Genomic DNA, 26,003 nt, shown 5'->3' on the forward strand with positions numbered 1-26,003 from the left:
ACAAGTTTTGATAATTTTTTTAGATTTTGAAACACATAAGCCATTTTGTGTATTTATAATAAATATACACTCAGAGAAAAAATATTGTTATGATATGATTACTCAACAAAATTATGACCATTGTAATTATTTGTATGATTGTGGCAACCATAATATGTGACAGTTAAAATTCACACAACTAATAATCTTAGATCGATTTTAAAATTACTACAACCACGTACACATATACTTGCAGCATGGAGGTGACATATCACAACCATGTTTTTTCTCTGCGTGTAGTATGAATGTATAATGTCGTTACAGCCATAGAGAAATATACATAGAGCGGAAACTCTCTTGTCAAAGACCTAACTCAGTTGTCAAAAATCTAAGTAGTGAGAATATATTAGTAAATAAAACTATGTGAAAACAAAAACAACACTCGTATGTGTTATTACATATTTTGAGTAATACATATTTTTGTTTGAGTTTTTTTTTCTAGTTTCCGCTCTATGTCAATTCCTCTATGGTTACAGCTAACATGTATCTATCGTATTGTTGCCAAGAACATGCAATAATTTTTTTTAATAATAAAAAAATATTTACATGTCTTAAAGGTGTGTTAAAGATAAAATAAAACAAGTGAAGGAAAAGAGTAAAAACAAGTTATAGAAATATTTTCGGTTGTGACGAATTTTAAATACCATCCACCTAAATATAGTGAATATCCATATTCATTTAAGTTTATTTTATTCGATATTAGTATTTTATATATTGTTAGAAAGACAACTTTAAGCAGAAGGCAATTTAACTATTTCCAATGCTTAAAAATATTATCTAATTCAGCAATTTACAATTGATATTACCACCGATACTTACCACTTATCCCTTTATAATAGGAATGTGTGTACTTTTCAATAATTTATAGTTTATATAATTAATAAGTGGTTTACAGTACCCGATTGGCTCAACAAAAAGTGTAAACAAGTGAAGGAAAAATGCATGAAAAAAGGGTGTAAATAAATATTTAGACAAACTTCAAAAGTATTGTATATGAAAACAAGTAAGGGAGCTATATTCGGCTGTGCCGAATCTTATATACCCTTCACCAAATTATACTTAAAAATGTTTTTTTTTAAATATTATTATTTAAACAAAATAATTTTTTTTTAATTTTTTTTAAAAAAGTTTTTTCCAATTTTTTTGAAATTTAAAAAAGAAAATTTTTTGGAAAAAGAATTTGTGAAAATTTTCCAAAAAAAAGGACGCCATTATTTTTACTTACGCAAAAACCTTCAGAAAAATGATTATACCCGAAAAACAAATGAAGTGACCTGGTCACAAACGAACTCTAATATATACATATACTCATTGTTATCTCTCACATGAATATTTCTCAATGTTGCACACGGAATGACAAACTTATAATCACCACTTTTATTGGTGGAGGGTATAAAAAGGAAATAAAATATTCTTAACATAAATATTGCGATTGTATTCAAAGAATTTCTGGTATTACAATTTGTCTATGTCTGTAACTTAAAGACATTTTTAATAATTCAGGGATTTCAAAGAAATAACTTGATTGTAAAAATCTATATATGTATATAAAATACAAAAAATGTTTCTAACTATGTCCGTTATATACTCTGAGACCATTAGCTCCAAACTGGTATCATTGGAAAGGAAATTTTCTGAATATAGTTTTAGAAACCTAAAATACTACATTAGGTCCATTCGGTGCTTTCGTAAAGAAGATTTTTGAATTTTCTCATACAAACATTTTTCGTCAATATATATAAAAATGGATGTATGTTCCGAATGAACTCAAAAAAGGCTGGACCGATTTTAATGAAATTTTCAGAGAATCTTCAAAATAGCCTAGCGGGTAACACTTTAAAGTCATATTTTTGATTTTCGGTCTGTGTGCGGAGGGGTGTGGCAAAATCCAATTTTTACATAAAAAATACAATATATGGAGGGAGAATCTAACTCAAAGCGGGCAGCAATTGGATTTGACAACTTTAAATGTATTTTACCATAGTTATTATGTATTGCAAGTAGGGTTCATAATTGGGAATAATTTCCCTGCAATCCTGGACAATTTATATTAGGAAATTTCGGGACTTTCTTTGTAAGTTTTCTTCTTAAAGTTTTAGCATTATTTCTGCTCAAATAAGACATATTCGTTGTGATTTGTTGTCAATCGAATGATTAGAGTGCTTCAGTTGACACAGAAGATTTACGAATTTTTTTCATCGGTCCTTTAGAGATAATAATTTGATTATAAATAAATCAATGGACCCTTTTGGATTACAATGAGACTGTCTGACATCTGTTCCAAAGTATTCAACGAATTGGATTCACACACCGGTTATATAGAGTCAGTAACCTTACTAGCTACCAACTGGATCAGCTATATAATTAGTTATTTTAACATGTGCGGGTGCAAGCGGAGGCTAATAGACCTCAAATAGTCAGTTAAAAAAAACATCTCATAGGCAGTTCAATATCCCATTGCTTGTAAAAATACCTTCAGCCGACAACTCTCCAATACATTACTTCTGGTAGGTAAAATAACTACATTCTAAATAATAAATGGTTAAAGTGACTTCACTATAGGTTACTAAGAGACACTAAAGTGACTATTGACTTCACACTAGGTTACATGGGATGTCATTATACATACTTAAGCAAAGAAATAAGCAAATAATTATATCAACACAATTTGTATAAAAACATTTAAAGTGAATAACTCTAGATTACCTAGAGAAACTTAAGTGGCAATTGACTTCACGCTAGATTACCTGGGATGTATAATGTAACCAATTGACTTCTCTCTGCACAATGGTCCAAAATGTATATATTGGAGTCATCGAAGTGATCAGACATTACTGACAATTGCTGTCTATAAGTGATATATTGACTACTTGTTTAGCTTTAGAGCGAGTGTGTTTTGCGGACACCCAGCAGTTCTAGGAGACTGTCCCGAACTAGTGATTTTATCTATCATATATGGTGACAAATAGTTACATAACTAACTAAGTGGCTAGTTATGTTGACACGTCCATGTCCTAACCTAGAGTGACTACACTAGTTCGGGACAGTCAGCAAGTAGTCAATGTTCAGCAAATAGCCAATGTGTCCCTTATATACAGTAATTGTCACTAATGTCTGATAACTTGGCTGCTCTTTGTAGTGCAGATATAAATCAATTGATTACTTTATACATCCCAGGTGACAGCAATTGTCACTTTAGTGCCTCTAAGTAACCTAGAGTGTAGTCACACTCCGAAAATCACTTTAACGACCATAAATCACTTACAAATGTTGGTATACTCATAAAATTCATATAGACATAAATCACACGAATTAATTTCATCGGTCCATAATTAGTCATAGCTGCCATATAAGACCCTCTTCCGAAAATCATTCACGAAAATAAATTATTTAAATTTTAAAAGAAAACTGTTTTTGCTCATTTACTTAGTGTAGGGTATTATATGTTCGGGCTTAACCGACCATGCTTTCACTCCTCCTCAAAAAACGTAATACTCCATAAAATTTTTCTTTAAAGAGTAAAATAATAATTAAATTTGCATTTTTTAAATAAATATTTATTACGTTCATTAAAAAATAACAACATAAATGAGTTTATGTTTAAATTTAGCAGCAATTAAGAGTATTAAATTTTAAACTAATTCCTTTGTCAGTTATTTCTAGCAGCATCACAACTTTGATGACTTTATTGGTATTCTTATCAATCTTCTATTGTTTTGAAAATAATCACTGCCTGCTGTGAGACAATCTACCCAAACATATTGATGCCTCTTATCATGGCTTATATCTAGAACTTCAAATTCTTTGGAACAATATTCCGTATTACATTCAAAGTCTTTGTATATTTTTTCGGTTCCAGCATTATAGTAACATTTTACAATCTTATCTTGTAGATGAACTCGAGCTGCATAAATACTGTCTCCCATATTATTGATGCCCAGCTTTAAGATACTTTCTTCAAATTCTTTTTTGTCTTGATTGGGTTTTATCTTTACCCAATAGAATCTATTTAATTTTACGTGTTTACGTCGGCGGCAACAACGAGAATAACAACGCGCTGAACACTGATTTCTGCCACCACATATCCGAGAGTCCTCTGTGTAAATAATGTCATTATTGTGAAAATATTCAGCCCAATTTGAGTATTGAACTTTTGATGACTCCATTATTATTTAAATGTAAATTCACTTAGATAATTAATACTTGAGTTATCGATCTGGAGATTCCTTGTCTACTACTTGTAATGAGATAATAACTCTGGCTTTTTATTGTAAAATTTATAAATCTGCCTATAAGTCTGTGACGTATTAGTATTTATTTTATTGCTGTATTACTAATCTTCTCATGTTAAAGGCATACGACATATAGTGTTTATAATCACTATATGTACTTTTTGGTTATCATACAATCGTCAATCAGTATGCAAATAAACTGAAAAAATTATTTATTATCATTGTATGATATAGATGGATCACAAAATTAGATCATGTATAAGTTTTAAATTTCACAGATATCTGGAGCCTTCGAAAAATGCGAAATATTAAAGCCAAAATTCATATAAAAACGTAGTGAATTATTTCGGGAATTCCGGGTACCCGGAAACGTACCACAAAATTTCCCGCTTCTTGGGAATCTAAAAAAGTCGGGAAATTAAAAACCCTACACACAATATACATGCAAATTTAATGATTTGAAGCATCACTATGATGTAGTCTATCAAAGGACTTCAAAAGATGGATCCTACTGCTCTTGGTTGGTTTACGTTATACCTTGATGTAGAATCCATATCGAAGAAGGCGGATCCATAGTCGACAGAATGACAGAATTTCCATTTGGGGGAACCCAAAAGAAGATTCTGAACCTGAATAGGCGAACAGAAGACTAGTTAATGTGCTCTAAATGGTCTATCCGAAACACTAGAATGCTACGTCTCTAATTTAGTGGAATTAGAGACGAAAATATTTATATATGGTCACCATACTAGACCGACGATATTGATCTTTTGGTCGGTTTACCGCTCTCTTGCTGCAAATCACTCATACTGCGCAAATTTGTTCAGTCTGCTCAGCTCAGATGGCCGGTTTATGACCATCATAGATCAATGTCCCTTACTATGGGCTATCACGGACTCAGCTACGAATTTTGATAGCCGTGCTTACAGGGCACTACTTAATTGGTGCGCATGCTAGGAGACTGAACACTCCTTATAATGACTTCGGTAGAAGTTGTCATGATGAAGACGAGGATGAAACGATTGAACATCTAATCTGTCTTTGTCCTGGTCTATCGGGGACACGGGGACATTTCATGCACGGAGAATGTGTTAGGAAGGAGGATTTGTTTATTCATGCGTTAGATTGGTTCGGCATCGAACACCTCTCCGACATTTTTTTATCTTTTTCTTTATTGAATCTTTCTTTTGAGAAATTTAAATTTAAAGTCTTAACCTAAACTAAAAATTAACTTGTTATTGCCGCTGCAATGTGCAACATGAGTGCTCATTAAACTGATTATCTGGCCAGATCCAGTGTTTCCAATCGCCTCAGTCGTCTATGACACTCAAATGACAGCAACTTCCTGGCGAGGGGGTTTGGATGATCCATTAGTTTTGAAATGTATTTTAGACTGGAGAGTTTGATCTCCTCGCGTATTATGGGGACATTGAGATCCCTATGGATATTACTATTGCGAATGTACCATGGGGCACCTGATATTGTCCTTAACAGTGCTGACTGCTTTCTTTGCAACGTTAGCTGAATTCCATATAGCCATATCGGTTTTATAATTGTTTTGTACAAAAGCATTTTGCATTCCAAGTCTAGACCAGACTAGACTGACTTTAAATTTATTTGTGTAACCTTGGCTTCAATATGGTGGGACCATGTTAAACGGCATTCAAGATGGATATTTGGAATTTTGATATTATTTATCTGTATGGAAGAGCAACTTTCTCGTCTTAGAGTAAATGTAACGTGAATACATTTTGTTGCATTGACTTTAATTTTCCATTTGTCCAGCCATTTTTCCAAATCGCCGATGTGAGACTGGAGTTGTTCAGAAGCTATTGCGGGGTTTTCATGTGTACTTAAAAAAGCGGTATCGTCCGCAAATGTAGATGTGTGAGTCAGTGAGCTCGTAGGCATATCTGCAGTATATAGAATACTTGCCTGTGGTACATCAGCGGATATTTTTAGATCCGCTCCACATCACATCCTTTGATCTGATTTGGAAAGATATTTCTTGTATGTAATTTTTAAGCAGTTTATGTACATTCGCAGGTAGTAATATAGTAATTTTATGTCAATAAATAATGCGAAGCAATACTGCTTGCTCTCGAAGGTTTTCCGAGTAATGGCCGTTATTTCTACAAATAGATATCTATCAGTGCTTAGTTACTTATGGAGTAAAAATATTTAGTAATTTTGATCCGTAGATATGCATTTGATATTAATGTCTATGTGTATCAGCTGGGTATTTCACACCATAGATATCTATTTGTTGAAATTATGGGCATAAGTGTAGTTATCCGATATACCTGTTCGATAGTACTATGTTTCCTTCTGAAACCAAATTGATGGTCAGGAATAATGCAATTTTCGTCAAGGTGCACTATAAGTCTCTCAAGTAACAACTTTTCAAAAAGTTTTGACAACAGGCTAATGGGGCGGTATGATGTCACTTGTGTTACATCTTTTCCCGGTTTTGGTATCATAACTATATAAATATTTTCCATGAGGATGGGAAATATTTGATACGTAGTATTGAGTTAAATATGAACCAAATAATTCTCAGTGCTGAGTTGGGCAGATTACTTATTATTGTGGTAGTAATTTTATCTATACCCTCTACGACATGAGAAGGACCTCTTGAGGAGCTAAAAATGAGCATTTTGAGTATCACAAAGGGACCGATTCATGGACCCAAGTGAGCTGGTAATACTGGCTGCCTTTATAATCTAACCTAACCTATATTAGACCTAGAATATTTAAGGAATACGGTTTGGAAATTACTAAGAAATTATTACAAGATTTTTAACCTTATGAAAAAACAGGGAAGAACACTTCCCCAAGAGCACACAACATCCCGTTACGAGCATTTTTGTATATCCGAAATTGTTATGGGCCATCACTATCCCTCTACTCAACCTAATCTAATATGAAATCCAATACAGAACATGTTTGTTGCGTGACCTGTCACAGAGCTCACTTTTAATTTTGGATATAATTCGGTGGATCGTAAAGTATTGGAGACATCTTAATGAAACTTCACATAGTCAGTGCTGAAGTGGTTTTGAGTTGACTTGTCTTTAGATGGGTTCGTAGTTGAAATGGGGATTAGGGGGGACACCCACAAAGCCTTGAAAATTATAAAAAATTCACAACAAGATCACACTGCTTGCAGTGTTAGAAGAATCATCCAAATCAGCCGTTTTTTCTGGTTTTAGTGTAAGTTTTTAGATATATAAGTTTGAGTATAAAAAATTTATATTATTTATTGGCTACGACTACTTTCGAGTGAGTGTAGCTTTAAAATGTAATATATCGCACTGGTTCTTCTAAAGAGAGTCAATTCAAAATTTTTAAATTTTCACTTTGCAAGAAATCGATGTACAGTGGTCATATCTACCAACTGTTAAAATCATACATTTTATTTTCGCCAAAAAATACAGAATTTTTTTTTTGGCGAATTTTTTTTTTTTTTGAGTTGACTCTCTTTAGTGGAACCAGTAAGATATGCTTGACTATATGTATCTGGAATACTTAAATCTCTACATAGACTATATGTATTTCAAAGGCGTATCCAATAATCTATAACACGACTTAATATAAATTACTTTTAAATAAAGTCTTTTTTATTTTAATTTGAACCATTTTCTTATGCATACAATTTTTCTTTGGCGATCAAATGAAAAGAAAAAGGAAATATGTATGTAAGTATTTTTTAAATTTCCAAGTGGTTGTAATTCACCAAGAAAGTGGAACAACTAAATCAATTAGATTAAAGATAATTTGTGTGGAGTGTAAACTGTAAACGACCTTGACCAATAATATTTTTTTTTATTTGAGTTTTTAATAAAACATGTTTGTTAAATTTTAATTTCAATGGAATTCTTTAGAGACAACAACAGACACTTTTTTACTAATTATTTAATTCAACAATTTGTTATTGTGTTTTTTTTTCCTCGTACGTAGAATATGGTTAAATACGTCTACACTTTGTAGTACACAAATCGCCGTTTATAAATAAACAAAAGTTTCAAAATTTTACACTTTATTTTGTTTTTCTCTTTCCGTACAAAATGTATTGTACATAAATTTATTTAAATAATTTAACTTTTTCCCATTACTTCGTATTGTACTAAGTCCGTCATTGTGCATTTGTAACCAAAAATTTCAGTATAATAAAAAAATTATTTGTTTATTTCAAACACGTCTGTGGTTTGATATTTTTAAGTAATTTTCTTTCCTTATTTGTTTAAGTGCAATTGAATATTCATTGAATGCGGTAAAAGAGAGCAAAAGTAGATTTTTTTTTATTGTAGTTGTGCAAAACAATACCAGACCAAAACATACAATAAAATTAATTATTTAGAGAAATTATTTACGAGTTGAGCTTTCTTGTGCTAGTATCAATGAATTTTTGTATTTTTTTTATTGAAATTTAAGTTAAGAGAAATTGCTGATTTTCTTTCGCATTTTGAATTTAACTAAATGTAAAGGGAATCTTCACTTTTGCAAACTACAGATCTTCTATATTCTTCTCTGGGAAAAATCAAATGATCAGGGTAAAACAGAGGTTTCTATTAATACTAACAACAAATTAAAGACTATTTTAGACCAGTGATCGACATAAAGAGATCATGGATCATGATCTTATTTCTCTTTTATACTCTAACCAGCCATTATTTTTGATTTTTGTTTATAATTTGATAATTTATATGAACTTTGTTCACATTCCTGTTCTTGACAGGTGAATGACCGATCATACTCGCCCACTGGTGGTTATGAGTGTCAACAACTGCTTTAGACGATGCAACTTGATGAAAAACAAATTAATTTACATCCGTATACTAAAATATATAACCAAAATTCGTTTGTCTGATGCTTTTTTGCGTTTAGACGAATAGAGTAAATGCTATGGAGATAATTACAAAATCAAAATATGAGATTTCTTCACGACGAAAAACTTCCGCTGGTGTACCGCAGGTAAGTATTCTAAGACCGCCCACAAGCGCCTTTGCATTTGTAAGAATTCACAAAAATTGGGAATTCTTACAATTCCAACAATTCCAACAATGGAAAATAAAAAATTCACCAGAACAAAACTATGCAAGGTACCTTGGTATGACTAACAACCGACGTCTGACTTATAATGGGTGAAGTTGATAACAGCCATATTGTTGAAGCCACACCTCTGGGATTGGGGTGCTGTGGCTTAATTGGTCAGCGCGTTTGATTTCGGTTGATTCCCAGCCGCTGCCAATCAACAACATCATGACTAATAACTAGTATTTATCACAGCGCCCTCCTTCGGCGGGATAGCGGGATCAATCCCCTCTCCAAAGAAAGTAACATAATTGATATATAGGCATTATAATGAGTGTCACTTCTCTTTTAAAAAAAAATTCTAAAATTGTTTTATCAAAATGGGTGTTCTGATCGGGCAACGATTCGTGTGCTTCGCGCTTTTTCACTGTGAGGCCCAATTTTGGATGAATGGGTACGCCAAGAACGATACCAATCCATATGAGATGCAAAAGCGTCCAAAGCATCCCTTAAATGCAACTGTTTTGTGTGAATTTTGAGCTGACGGCGTAATCGGTCCATATTTCTTGGAGATCGACGTTGGCCAGGCCATCACCATTAACGGCGAACGCTATATGTCGGTGACTGCCAACATCTTTTGGCCTGAATTGGTTTATTTGGACACCAACGACATGTGGTTTCAACAGGACGGTAATTATACGACATCTTATATCCTTGGCTGAACCTACATTGAATGTTATGAATTCTAACATGGACCCACCATATATAATCCAAAGTGATACATATAAAAGTAGAGAAGAGTGGAAACTTTGTAGCTACTTTGTAGGTCGAATCCAAGGAATTGTGCTACTTCGGCCGGATGAGTCCATAAATCCACTGGACGTAGTGGATTGGCTGGAGGACCCTGACATGCTGGGCATAAGTTGAGGACGACATAGTTTTTTAGAGACTAAAAGGCATTAAGCCTGTTGCTCCATCCTGAACGACTCTTTTTTTAAGCGGTTTCATAAAGTCAGTTATCTTGTTAGCAACATAACTGGTTAGTTTATCAGACATCGCATAGGCACCTTATTATCTAGGTTACTTAGATACACTATAGTGACAATTGACTTCACCCTAGGTTACATGGGATGTCAATATAGTTAAGCAAAAATAATATAAACTGTATAAGACTACACTCTAGATTACTTAGAGACTCTTAAGTGACAATTGTCTTCACGCTAGATTACCAGGGATGCAGCTAGAAGTCGCTGCACCAGAAAGAGCACATATGTATCAAATGACCCAAAATATATAATGTATAGTCCGCCAAGTGATCAGACATTAGTGATTTATCTGATACAAGGACTTCACATCAGAGACATGCGCCGTCTAAACTTCACGGCGGCGGTGCTAGCCGGCTGTCAGCCAACTTAAGAATAACTACCCAAATTCTAAATAATTAAAAATTTAAAAAGTGAAATTCAGAAATTTTTATAAAATTTCTAACGAACTTTTATCGAAATCGGCGGCTATTCTCAATCCGACTTAAGCCGAAAAATATTAGTCAGCTTCGGCGGCTCGGCTCAGAAGGTCTCTGCTTCACATTCGACCTTGTCATTGTTAGCCAAATCTTTATGGCTTTATAAAATTGTTTGGTCATTTTGGGCAGTTAAAAAATCCAAAATAAGAAACAGAAATACATAGATCGTGGATACCTCAGAAACTCATTACTAATGCAAAAATGATTAACCTTCGGCAAAGAATTTCATCGCAATCGTGTTAAGGAATCATAATGAACCATAATAGTATCATTCTTATAAACTAATCAATATAACGTATGTCTAGTTTCTTAATCACTTAAATAATAAGTTCATGCTATAAATTTAAATAGAAATCCATTAAAAACTTACCCAATTTCTAGGTGCACCATTATTACGATTTATATCTGTTCCACCATTGCCAACTTTTCCAGTTGAATTTGATTTAGTAAATGTTCCCAATGGTCCACTATTTAACTGTTTCCCGCCATTCATACTTATTGCTTCGGTGGCTGTATAATCGATATTTTCCTTAAACTTCTTAGCAGACTTCGATGATATGAGATCTTCTGTTTGTAATAAACGCTGCGTATAGAACGGCTTATGGCTACGCAATGACACACCTTTGGAGGGCGTATTCACGGGTGGTCCAAATAAGGGAGAACGCTTCTCTTGCAATATACCCAAAGCTCTATAGTTAGCGCTGTATTCTTTGGGTGGCGTTTGGAAGATGGCCGCGTCGCTGACCTCTTCGCTAGAGGTATTATCAAATGCCGTAGACGACGAAATGTTTAGACTTGAGAATGTTTCAATTGTGCGAAATTTAAAATATTCTTTTAGACAATACGACCGTAAAGACTCTTCTGAACTTGTAAACGAATTGCGAAAATCTAAAGTTTCATCGTTTAAAGCGGTGGTATTGTGGTTGTCGTTGGCCGGCAATAGTTTGCGTTTCAAGTGCTGCCTATATTGGGGTGAATCAGCAGAGAGCTTTGATGTGTGACAGACACACGAACATACAAAATCAACTAAACGGTGGGTTGTTTTAGTACAACTATCGATAGTGCTGGTGGTGGTGTTATCAGTTTCGTTATTAAAATTTTTGCTGTTTAATGTTTGCTTTTCTGTTGTTGATGTGTTTGGAATAAAAACGTCACGTAAAATTGCATTTGCCATACAAAATATGACAAAACAGAAATTAAATTGCTTAAATTATTATAACTTTTGTTGTGTTTCTTTTTATTAAATTTTTCGTAAATTTATTACTGTTGTTGTTTTTGTTGTATATTATTTGGTTTAATTTAGCACGTGGTACAATAATGTAGTTTTTTATTTTTACAATTTTTTATCTCTTTACGAAATATTTAAAGCACTAAACGGGAGAATGAACAAAAAAATTGTGTGAATCATTTGGTTATTATTTTGGAAGAGAGCCTAATTAACAGCTAAAAAATATTTAAGAGAATAGATCGGTCATAGATCCATGCATGTTTGTATATCACACAAACAACACAGACTTAATATTATCAATAGCTCAAGGTCACCATCACTTGCGGCAAAATTAACTAAAATAACACAAACAATGCATCTGTGTTATCTTTATAATAATTTTTTGGAGTACAAAAACAAAATCAGACAATGACACATAAAACTTAATTTATGAGAGCGAATTAAAGTGATATTTTTGTCATGGTTTTTATTTAAAGAACAATACACAGTATCGTACTAATGAATTATGACTCTGACTTTTGATCTTAATTCCACATAGAATTGTTAATATGTATTACTGTGGAAACACGTTTAAAAGAAAAGGAATGATTAGATATCCGCATAATATTAAATGTTTCCCAAACTCTGCTAAGTTAAAAAAGCAGCGGATTAAAAAGAAGGTTCAAGTTCTTATTTATTGTACCATTCACCATGAGTGGTAATTTTTACAATTTTTATTTGAGATCGCATTAAGTTCTGGATACTAATACATAGATCATTGTAGGAGTCGATTTGAAGATGTCTATCTGATCGTATGTTGCTTGAAATAGGTTTTACAATGATGCTACGGACCCAACTTTAGTCTCAATCACCCCTAATCGCGAATCAGTAATTCACATGAAATATGTTCCCATTTTTCGTTAATGATCTTTGTTTACGTGTAAAAATTCCCCATGTTGTGAAATTTTTAGATGGAATTTTATAAACAATAAACAGCTGTTACAATCAACTATTGTGAATTAAAAGTTCATGGGAATATCACGAAAGCAATTTTCCCTTCGAGTGAAATGTATATTTCATGGGAACATGAATTTCACATGTTTTTCACGATATTGGCGAATATATCAGATATATTTAGAATCATGGTATTGAAAATCAGGCCACAATTGTCGGGGATATAAACAAAAGCCTACGACTGACTAACCTGATTTTGTACCTGAAACTAATGCACAAAAATAAAATCTTAGAAGCTTCCAGATAAAGCAATTAACTAATAAAATATTAGATTCCTCTGAGCCGAATCCAAAATAATACGGTCCCCGTTTTTTGTGAATTTTATATACATATAAAAAAAACTTTCACTATTAGGTAAATTTTATATTTTCTATAAAAAAAAACTATCAGTGGTAAATTTAACCTTCATAGATTCATTCATTTAAATATTATCGGGAACATAATATATAGTGCAGTATAATGCAAGTCCAAACAAAGTTTTTCATACATTCTGATCAAGAAATTGTTACTAGTTCAACCTATTTTGTAAATTTGTTAACATAAGTAAAAACAAATGTGGCAAATTTCTATAAGCCATATCGTACCATCCAGAGACGTACGGACCCAGAATATATTTAATTTTGTGGGCCTAGGACCAAAATTTAAATGTGTTATAATTGAAATGTCAAAATCAATATACACTCCATCTTTTTGTTTATTTTGAATTAATTTAAATTGAGTTTTTTTGCTTATATTTCGGTGAGTTATTAAAGGTATCTCAAAGGCCTCTTCAATGAAAAAAATTTGATCCGACTTTTTAAAGGAAATCTAAAAAATCATGAAAAATCGGAGCTAAGTAATGCTCACCCTCATAAAATTCTATAAAATCCTTATGAAATTCTAGCTATGCCTTTTCGTCTCTCTGTCTTTTAAAGATACAATAGGACTTAGAGGGAAGGACCTATGTGCAAAGGACCTTCTCCAACTTTCAAACTGGTTGGCATGATAATGTCGATCAGGTGTTGTTCTCCCTTGGTTCCATACACGTGAATGGTAACACATAAGCAGGTGTTTATGAGCGCAGTTTTCAAAGGTGTATTCCAATGGGTATTTATTTTATCCAACAATATTTCTGGCGGAAATTTACGAAATCCTGATATGCTCTGCTATGTGTTTTAGAAGCAGATTGAAAGAACATACCATAGCCAGGCGTCACTTAGGTCATTTTATTCCTATGAGGTGAGGTCTGGCGATGTCATGGACTGCGTTGAATCTATGAATTGTTCTGAATAGAAGCTGATCAGGGACACGCTAAAACCAAAAGGGCCCATTGCTTGGCTAATAGAGGTTTCGGCGCACTTTCATAGCACCTTTGTTGGCATCACGCGAGGATACGCTATGTAAATAATTCCTTATTGGGTTGAATCGGGAAGTTAACTCTATATTGGGGTAATTTGTCTTGGCTCAGACAGGTCAAACAATTCATTGGAGAATGGAGACTCCAAAGAAAGAATGTTAAGATTTCAACAAGTTAAAAAAGTTAGTTACATAACTAGCTACTTGACTAGTTATTTTAACACGTGCATATCCTAAGCAGGGGCTCAATTTACGTTTTTTGATTACAATTAAACTGTCTAATAACTGTTCCAAAGTAGTCAACGAATTCGATTCAAATTCCGTTTAAATAGGGTCAGTTACCTTAATATCTACCTAACTGGTAACTTAACCAGCAACATAACTAGTTATTTTAACATGTACGGGTGCTAATTGACCTTAAATAGTCGGCTAGAAGACATCATAGACAGTCCAATAAACGATTGTTTGCAAACAAACCTTCCTTCGAGAACTCTCCAATAGATTGCTTATTGTGGGTATAAGTGACTTCACTATAGGTTACTAAGAGACACTGAAGTGGCTATTGACTTCCCGATATGTTACATGGGATATCAGTATACTTAAGCAAAAATAAAAATTAACTGTATGAGAATTATATCAACACAATTTGTATAAAACCAGTTTGTACAGATTACTCACAAAACGTTCACTCGAGATTACTTAGAGCCACTTAAGTGACAATTGTGTTCACGCTAGATTACCTGCGATGTAAAAAGTAACCAATTGTCTTCTCTCAGCTCTACAAAGAGCACATACGTGCCAATGATCCAAAATATATAAATTGGAGTCAGCCAAGTGACAATTACTGTATATAAGGGATATATTGACTACTTGCTTAACTGCTGGGATATTAATCATATTAACCGATTTTATCGGAATTACTACCGGTTTTCTTAAAATTTCAATTATTCGAGACCAGATTCTGGAAAATGTCGAATAATGATCCTATTAATGATTCTTCAACATGTGCAATTTATAAAATGAAAAAAAAAATCGGTTAATACCTATAATAAATACCTTCCCCAACACATCGTATAGCGTTTCATGGCCCCCATTTTAATATAACATCAGCTATTTCTGACTACAGTGCATTTGTTGTTTTATTTTTAAGAACATAGTTGGATTACTGACTGAATGGAATGGGATGATAATTACCATGTTGTTTTGCTTGATGAATGATGTATGTAGTTGTTTTAATAATTAATTCTCAGGCAGAAATTATCTAGTTAAACTTTTAGCAGAAAAATTTGTTTTGTTTTTATTTATTTTTCTGCTTGTATCATTTGTAATTCTTATCACATTCAAATGTGAATGATATCGACAAAACTTAACAGAGAAAAAAAAATAAAACCATAAAAACTGCCAAATTGGTAAAATGAAACCATGAAGAAATAAATAACAAGTTCAAAGACCTTCAATAAATAAAATTGTTAAGAACACTTTTTGATGAAAAAAAATAAATACATTTTTTTTATACACAAATGACTGGGTTGTGTATAAAAAAATCATTAAAACACTTGGCCATAACAAAAAATCACAACAACAATAAAAAGAAATTGCTAAATTAAGCTTAAATTAAAAGCATGATGGAAAAAACACGCAAAAATCTTAAATAAAAACAAAAACACACAAACAATAACAAACTCACAGTGTAGGTACTAATTTGCCAACAACGGACAATATTTTTTTTTCTCTCTTTTCAATAACACTTTTATTCTTTCTTTTTGTTTGTTTTTTAAACAATATTTTCAATTGTTTTTTTTTTAGTACATTTACTTTTTCCTTCAGTAGTTAGTTAGTTAGTTGACATTTAATGAAACCGTTATAATTTGTATTATCTTTCAGTGGCTTTATCTCTTTTTTTGCTGTCCAAAATGACACTTGATAAAGCAGAAACTCCCAAAAATAAAAGTAAAACAAACTAAAAATTAACTTTTTTCACTTGCACTTCAGAAACACTCACGATGACTTTGTTTATTAAACAAAATCCAACAAAAACAAAAAAAAGAACAGGCAAAACTGTAACTGAAACAAATTAAAAAACGAATTGGCGGAAAAATGTTCGGTGAATTTGTGAAATTTTACTTAATTTTCACTTTAACGTCCGGTCACAAGTGTCTCAATATAACAACTAAACTTTATAACGTAATATGACTCTAACTTTGTATTTGTATTTTTTTGTTTTTATTTTAGTGTGTTTTTTGTTTTTGTATTTTCTTGTTTTCGTTTTCTCGTCTCTGGTAAAAATAAACAGAAGCAAAGTACAATTATATTGAGAGTAAGCTCTTTCAATGCTTGTGCTTTTTTGTTTCCTATCTAGCGCTACACTTACTCACTTACAGATTTTTGTTAGTAGCTTTTAAGTTTGTCCCCCAATATGCCTACCTACCTATATTTGTTGTTGTGTACTAAATACTAGCAACACAACTAACGTGTTTCTATTATCGACGTCATCATCATCATCATCGGGTCTTCATCACGAAAAGTCATGTAACAGAGAACATAAATTTTTTACAAGAAATAAAATACCCTTTCACTTTTAATGTGCAGGCATGCTGCTTTTTTACGTTTTTCATGTTGTTGTTTTTATTGTAACATAAGTTGGTGGTTATTCAGTCACTCTTTAGTGCAAAAAGCGCATGTAAAAAAAATCTAAGAGATTTATTTCATGTTAAATAATATATCGAGGGCTTATATTCAATAAGGGTTATCTGCAGGTTTACCATTTACACACAGCCTCAAAAGTTAGTAAACACCAGTGAATTTTTTGATTTTTTTAAGATCATGAAAATCATTATAGTCCGACTTAATTTTTTTTTAGAACCGAATCTATTATTCAGCTCAATCTCCAACAAACCCAAACTTTCAAAGCATATCGAAATATTTATTGTCGAAGACCCACATAACTATAGTGCAAAAAGCGCATGTAAAAAATGTTAACAGATTTATTTCATGTTAAATATTATATCGAGAACTTATATTCAATAATGTGTTATCTGCAGGTTTTAAATTTACACGCAGCCTCAAAAGTGAGTAAACACCAATGAATTCTTTGATTTTTTAAGATCATGAAAATCATTATAGTCCGACTTAAATCTTTTTTTCAGAACCGAATCTATTATTCAGCTCAATCTCCAACAAACCCGAACTTTCAAAGCATATCGAAATATTTATAAAAATCGGTATCTTCAGAATTTGGAAAAACGAAGTTTCTTCGGAAGCTGACAATCTGCTCAACTCCAATGCAAATGGGTTTTTCAATTGGACATTTCATTTTCTCTACAGAACCGCCAGAAGTTCAAAAATTTTTGAATCATATTGTCGTTAATTTTTTTTTATATATTACTGCTTTACTAAATTACATACATACATATATCTCAATTGTTTTACCATATAAAAATTCATAGTTCAAAACGTAGATAAACATTAATATAGGCTTTTATTAAGTGTATATCTTATATTTATGGACCCCTCCATTTCCTGTTATAGTCCTTTAAACTTGGGTCTCAAATATACTGATATTTCTTTATTTCTAAGAATATTATATAGCTTGCCAAATAAAAAACACCGTCGAAGCCCGTCCAATAACTATATACATCATTTAAAGAAACTTCTGGGGAATGTCCTTGTAAAAAAATTGTAGCCGCCAGCACCCGCCGAAATACTTTTTTTTAATTTTTACGGAATGGAATTTTTAGAAATATTTTTTTTTATTATTGATTTTTATATATCTATACCCTACTGCTATATAACTTGAAATATAGTAAATAAAGATCTTTTTAAAAATTTAGTTTCAGAAACACATGAAAACGTATTTTTTTAATTTTTTTTATTAATGATTTTTATATATCAAGACCCTACTGTAACTTGAAAGAAGTATTTATTGATTTTTTAAACATTTTTTTGGAATCGGAGACACTATATAAAAAGAGCGCCAAATAATTTTGTCCACATAGATTTTGATTTGGAACCACAGTGCACTTGGCTGACTTCAATTTATATATTTTGGGTCATTTGACACGTACGTGCTCTTTGTAGGGCAGAAAGAAGTCAATTGGTTACTTTATTCATCCCATGTAGTATAGCGTGAAGGCAATTGTCACTTAAGTAATCTATAGTGTAGTCACTTTAAACGTTGATTTTGTTCTGCATTTTTCAGTGAGTAATTCGGTTTTATACAAACTCTATTGTTATAATTCTTTCTTGTTGCTTTGTGAATTCAATTGTCACTATTCAATTTATATATTTGGGTCATTTCACACATATGTATGTAGTATGTGCTTTGTAGTGCAGAGAGAAGACAATTGGTTACTTTATACATCCCAGGTTAATGTAGCATAAAGATAATTGTCACTTATGTATCTCTAAGTAATCTAGAGTGTAGTTAGTTTAAACGTTTTGTGAGTAATTCGTACAAACTGGTTTTATGCAAATTGTGTTGATATAATTCCCATACAGTTTAATTTTATTTTTGCATAAGTATGTATATTGATATCCCATGTAACATAGCGGGAAATCAATAGTCACTTTAGTGTCTCTAAGTAACCTACAGTGAAGTCACTTTAAACCTTTAGGAAAAAGGTTTTTTTAAAAGCAATCGGTTATTGGACTGTCATGGAAGATGTCTTTGTAGTGGATCAAGTAACCAGTTTGGTAGCTAGTAAGGTAACTGCAATCAGTATGTGAATCCAATGCGTTAACTACTTTGAACCAGCTATCAGACAGTCTCATTGTAAAGCAAAAGGGGTTCATTGACCCCCCTTAGAACATACACGTTTTTAAATAAACTAAGTAGCTAGTTGTCATCTTTAATGATAGGTAAAATCACTAGTTAGGGACAGTCTCCTAAAACTGCGGGAATTTTCAAAACTACTACATTTATGCATACATCTTAGCATTGGCATGACAATAGAAAATCCCTGTATTTTTCGGAATTACTAAATTCAGATTTTTTTTATAAATTCCAGGTAATTCCGTGATTTTTGATATTTTGAGAGCTTTCTGAAGCCACATAATGCCTTGAAAGCTAAAATTCGTCATACTTATAATACTAACCACGCTTCATTGAGAGACATTTCATTTTTTTATAAACAGCGGTAGCAAAGTACTCTGGTAAATTAAATCCCATGGTGAGAACAATTTATAATTTTGCTCTGCCGAATGAAACATTTTTTGACTCTGATAAACTTTGACAATTGTCAAATTGTCTTCAAAATTTGGAATAACTAAAAGTATACTTTGTAACTAACAACGAAAAATGTGATTTCCAGTCTTAAATGAGGATTTGCAAATGAAATCGAAATACACCAAATTGGAATTACATAAACTACATTGGTGTAAAGACTGGAATACCAATTGGTATTTATTATATTAATATTCCATATGGATTGAAAAAAAATATTTTTGGTGGAGATGGTCAAGAAGAACATAAAATTATTTTTCATATTCAGCCCAATTATGAATAAAAAATTCCCCGGGAGTTTGGAAGGGCAAAATCTTTGGACAATTTACTGTAAAATAGATTTATTCAATATTTAATTTGAGCTCAAAATCATTGAGAAATATTACGCGAAGATATGAGAAATCAGGGACCTATTCCTGCTACATATTTTCAAAAAGGTTTTTTTTCATGGAAATAACATGCGCAAAATTGCATGAAATTATCAGCAATATAAATTACAAACGGAATGAGCAACTTAGTATATATGAATATGTAAGTTTATAATAAATATGAATGAAATATTATTAAAAAAAACTCACAATTTTTAAAGTTGCTAACTTTGTTTTTCTATGCAGCCAAACAAAAATAGAAGTTAAACAACTTCCTTGAGTATAAGAAACGAATGCAAATCTTTAAAAGACCTTGAGTACAACTTGAAACAAAACAAAAAAAAACTAAATCTAAACAAATGAAAGTAAAAGTATGGGAAACAAGTTATATTTTAAAGATAAATCTACAACAATTTGCAATATAGTTAGTGTATGTAAGTGCAGAAGTAGTATTACACTCGTGAACATTTGACTTTAAAGTTTAAACTTTGCAAACAAAAAAAACACAAATTTGAACTGGATTTTTATGGTTAATAATCGTAACACTCACTGTAATAATGCAACAAGAGAAAAACTAAACTAAAACACAGATATTAAACTATTGTTTGTAACAAGTAATCTTGGACAGCATGCGATTAAATGTGAAGTCATGCTTCCAAAGCTGTAAATGTAATTGCACTCAAGCTAATGTTTCTCTTGTTGCCATTTGATTTGATTACAAAATGCAATTTCGTTTAAACAAATTTAAAGGAAAACTGCAATTAAATGGGTCGGCCATAAAAGATTCAAGATTGTACAATAAGGCTGGAGTTAATAACACTGTGCTATGAAAATAAATAAATATACTCACCTAGTGAATTGGTAAACTGAGGATAGTGCCGAAAAACAATTTTATTTCTTAATAAATCTTATTGCAGTCATTTCGAATTCATTTATAAGTTCGACACATTTTCTTAAATATAATCGGTGTCGTTAATCGATTTACCAGTTAGGGAATAGCTTAAAAATAGTGTTATTGCCTTTCAAGCAAAAAATGTCCTAAAATAATAATACGATGTATGCTATGTTTATTGTGCTGTCGTAACCAACCATCAAAGACCTGCGACAAACGCCGAGGAGCCGCATAAGCCGAGCCGCCGAGTCGTAAAATATTAGAACATTATGACAATATAACATGATAGGATGGATACATTGTGAATCCACTAATTATATTTGTACTTTATCATATCTATAAAAATGTTCTTGTCCATTTAGTGACTCAGTATTTCGTTGGATATCCCTTGTTTTTTATTACTGCTTCACAGCGACGATGCATTGAACCAATTGGGTTTCTTTCGAGGTATTATTTTCAGTCTATATTTTGTGATCTACAATTTCTCATTGGTTTTCTGTGAGATTGGTATGTATATGGCGATTGAGCAGGCCACTTCAAAGCAAGTACCTCAATTGATTATAACCACTCGGTTACACATCCATGCTAAATGGTTATCTGATCGAAATCAACAATTTCTTCACTGCACGTAACCTGCAGCTATCACCAACGAAGTCATCGGCTACACTCTTCACCACCTGGACGAAGGAGCTAAAACTCAGCTTAGGCATCATGGTCGACGGCGTACAACTTCCGAAAGTGAACCACCCGAAAATCTTGCGTGTAACTTTTGATAGCCTTTTTACCTCCTTAGTACACGCCACTGCAATTAAGCATAAACTGCGAAATATGAACAAGGTTCTCAAGGCACAAAGAAATCTTGCTTGCAACCTGCTAGACGATTGGCTCAGTGGTTAACTATGCTGCTCCAGTGTGGTCGCCTTCGTTAAGTGTAGAAATATTAAAGAGCTTTCAAAATGCAGCCCTAAGGACCGTCACGGGCTACCTCCAAATTACGCAACAGTTCCTTCTGGGATGTCACCGGAGGAGTCATCCAAACTTCAACATCACACAGTTGGAATCCATGTCAGACAGGACAGGAAAATACGAGGAGACAATACAGAGGTATGTTCAGGACCCATTTGATCGCAGCTCGTATATGACAGCTTTGAACGACATTCATAGAGACGCCATCAATTCCACGGTAGCAGGATACCGTATGAATGCCGTACTTGGAGGTCGCCCATCACCGATAGCAGACGCCGAGAAGATTCTGCCGCGTAAAACAAGAGTCGTTCTGGCACAACTAAGATCAGGATGGAGCAAAAGGCCTAATGGTCCCGCATAGACCGTGCCGTCTTCAACTTATGCCCAGCATGTGGTCAAGGTCCCTATATCACCCTCCACATTTTCAACTGTCCAGGCAATCCTACTTCACTACATCTAGTGGTTTAATGGTCCCACCTAGCAGAAGTAGTACAATTTCTTGGACTTGATCTTGCAGAACCCCCAGATTAAATATTGTAAAATTGTTCACACTGCTACATCAACAACATCCTTGAGGTGTGTTTTTGGGGGTCATTGTCGTGATAGAATCTTCAAACTAGGGGATATTTTCCTTAGAGTATAACAGCCTTTAAAATGGATCTGTATTCGATTCCAGTCATAATATCTTTTATGCTATAAATTGGCTATGAAAAACAGCCATACTCTTAAGATTGCCACCGCCAAACTTGGTACTTATTTGCATACTTGGGTCCAGTATCTTTCTCTTCGACCGTCTTACACATTTTCTCCCTTTTAAATTTTATTTGATTTCGTCCGAAACGAGAACAGCAGTTTTTCAGAAATAACACATTTTTCACGGTAAGATAGTAAAAAAAAATAACCTCATTTGCATTGTGGCTAATTGATTTTTTCATTCCATTTGTAATTCTTTAATTTGCTTATGGTTAATGTATTCCATCGGTTTCAATGTTTGTGCGGTTCAAAAGTGATGGTTTTAACACGGAAGGCAAAGAACCTCCAGGCCAGTCAAAAAAGTTTTAAGACCAAGAATTTGAGGCATTACTTCATGAAGATTGTTGTAAAAATCAACAAGACCTTGAAAAATCATTGGGAGCTACTCAACAGAAATTTAAGCAGCAGGATTCATTCAAAAGCAGGGAAATTGGGTACCATACGAATTGATAGCCGAATTGAAGCCCAGAGACCATGAACGACGATTTTGCATGTTCGAAAAGATGCTTGAACGCTATAAAAGATAATCATTTTTGCACCGAATTATTAATGAAGAATATATCCATTACGATTACCCGATGCGTAAGAGGTCCTATGTGAAGACCGACCAACGAGCCGAATCGACACCAAAGGTAAATATCCATGGCGCTAAGGTAAGTCTCTGTATTTGGTGGGAGCAAAAGGGTCCTATCTATTATAAGCTGCTGATATCTGACCAGACTATCACAGGGAACCTATACCGAACGCAACTGATTTGTTTGATGAGTAATATTCCATCCTGACAACGCTCAGCAACATTATGCAATACCTATTTAGAATGAAGTGGTTGGGAAGTTTTGATTCACCCGCATTGGTAGGCGTTCATATTGTTCAGATTACGATGATATTTGTTTCGATCGATGAACAACTCTCTCTGGGATTCTCTTCATTTTGGAACAGAGTCCGATATTGGCAGTTCTTTTGGCTCGAAATCCATATCGCACACCCAGTTCAAAAGTGACACAACTCAAAATTAATTTGTCGGGTTATATAAACCCGAAAAATTTAATTTACGCTTAAACTATGCACAATACGCTTGTTTATCTATACAAAAGATATCAGTGTATTCTGTTGTTGTGAACTGTGGCTAAAAAAACACTAATGTCTTTCATTGTGTTTCAATTGGTTTATATTTATTTTCGATTTCAGAAAAATTAAAATTTTGAGTTGTGTCACTATTGAACTGGGTGTGCGATATGTTGCCGGAAAGATGGGAAAATTTCATAGATAACAATGGCCAATACTTTGAATAAATTTATATTGTAAAAATGTTTCAAAATAAAGGTTAATTTAAAAAAAAAATCCCACATTTTTAAGTCAACCACCCAAGAGGTACGGTGATTGGTGTGTACATGAGGATTATTGAGGTCGAATTTTAAACAGATTACAATATTTATAAGAAATTTATGCGTATTTAAGAAATTGTTTCTACGAGCAATATATCGATAACTTACAAACGTAATGTCAAAATCAATATACCCTCATCTTTATGGTGGTGGGTATAAAAATAATGTATTTGTTTACAATATTCTTATTATCATGTTGTTATTCATTAGGGCATTGCACCGATACCTAATTAAGGTATTTCCGAAAAATTTCTGAAACGTTAATGCTTTTGTTGTTTATTATTTGGTCCCTTGTAGCCGTAATGAATATTAAATATAGCTTACGCCTGTTTTTTGTGGGCGTAAAGGCTAATAAAACTAAATTTTAAAATATGTTATTAATCTTTTCGAGGTTAATATTTGTTATAATTACGCGATTCGGCACACATTCATAGTTCCATACATAATGTATGTAGATTGTGCCATCTATCATCACCTAATGATGGTAGAGGCCACAAAATAACAAAACAAAAATTCAGATTATCGCAAATTTCTGTTTTTGCAAAATGCATTAAATTTGTTTTAGTTCAACAAAAGGCCAATGAAACAAAAAAAAATGTATTTAATTGTTTCTAAAAAGCTCAAAATCACATAAACTGTACTTCTTAGTTGCTACAAATGAAATCAATAAACAAAATAAAATAAAAATTTATTTATAAACAATACACAATTTCAAATAGAGAAATTCCAGAATTTGCTCGTCTCATATGCAGCGTTTCTTATCATTACCAGCAGTAAGTAATAAAAAAATGGCAACAATTATCAGTCAAAGTGAAGACTGCAAAAACAAAATACATATGGATGTATGTATATTTATAAAATGATGACAACAATGTTGAAATTATCACGATTTTTATTGTTATTCCCTTCCCAAAAATATCACATTTACCAGTTTCCTTATATCTTCTCTGTTTTTACACAGCTTTTGTAACGGATTTTTCTAATTCGAATACATATTAGCATTGCCAGAATATACCCTCGCTTCAGTCAGGGATGGGACTATGTACATCACAAAATCATATTTGTGATTAATTGTAGTGTGATTACAGTGGTCGACAATACAATGAAAACTTTCCCAAAAATTCAATTAAGTAATTGGTTTACTCCAAAGAAAGCTTAGGTTATTTCCTTGAAAACGTTTTTGGTCTAACTTTGTTTCCAAAATGTGTCCTTTTTTAATTTTTTTGTTGCTCATAAGAAAGCTTAGTTATATTCCTTTAAAAGCTTTTTGGTATCGTAGTGGGATGCGAGTGAAATATACATATGTACATATGTATATCAAAATAATTGTATGTCTTGAGTTACAGAACATTTATTTTGATAAAAAAAAGGGCCCATTTTGAAAAAAGTTAGATTTTTCAACAAAAAAAAGTTAAAAAATGTATGTATATCATGAGTTACATAACATTTATTTTGATTATATCCCACTTGCATCCCACTAAGCGACCAAAAACCTCTTAAAGGAATGGAATGGCTATCTTTTGAGCAAAAATTAAAAAAAAGTCAACAAAGTTTTTGATTTTGCAAAAAAAGTCAAAAATTTTATGTTTTGAGTTACAACATTTTTATTTTGATAGAAATACATACCAAATAGGTCTTCAAGGAAAATATCTAAGCTTTTTTTTGAGAAAAAAGGCACATTTTGAGAAAAAAGTCAAAAAAGTTTTTGATTTCGGAAAAAAAATTCAAAAATTTTGTATTTTTTACCCTTCACCTTCTGAGAAGGGTATATATATAAGTTTGTTTGTCATTCCGTTTGTAATTTCTACAATATAATTTTCCGACCCTATAAAGTATATATATTCAGGATCCTTATAGATAGTCGATTAAGCCATGTCCGTCTGTCTGTTGAAATCAATTTTTGAAGACCCCAGTTATCTTCGGGATCCAAATCTTCAATAATTCTGTCAGACATGCTTTCGAGAAGTTTCCTATTTAAAATCAGCAAAATCGGTCCACAAATAGCTGAGATATGAGGAAAAAACCAGGACGACCT

At 32.6% G+C, this 26,003-nt stretch overlaps 1 protein-coding gene across 2 annotated transcripts in view; it reads right to left on the reverse strand.

Annotated features, from left to right (window-relative positions):
* The window catches only part of Rab32 (RAS oncogene family member Rab32), a 49,782-nt gene extending 33,570 nt beyond the window's left edge, over positions 1 to 16,212 (reverse strand). The window contains exons 1-3 of one of the 2 annotated variants that reach the window (XM_065510849.1): positions 16,071 to 16,212; positions 11,778 to 12,031; positions 11,198 to 11,744 (exon numbers count right to left, since the gene is read on the reverse strand). In XM_065510849.1, coding sequence (XP_065366921.1) covers positions 11,198 to 11,744; positions 11,778 to 12,001 — 771 coding nt within the window. In that variant the 5' untranslated portion in view covers positions 12,002 to 12,031; positions 16,071 to 16,212. The remainder of the gene's footprint in view (positions 1 to 11,197; positions 11,745 to 11,777; positions 12,032 to 16,070) is intronic. The other variant, XM_065510850.1, reaches the window with a different exon arrangement.
* Between the last annotated feature and the right edge of the window lie 9,791 nt (positions 16,213 to 26,003).

Source organism: Calliphora vicina, chromosome 5 (genome assembly GCF_958450345.1).
Source record: "Calliphora vicina chromosome 5, idCalVici1.1, whole genome shotgun sequence".
In the NCBI taxonomy this organism is placed as follows: Eukaryota; Metazoa; Arthropoda; class Insecta; order Diptera; family Calliphoridae; genus Calliphora; species Calliphora vicina.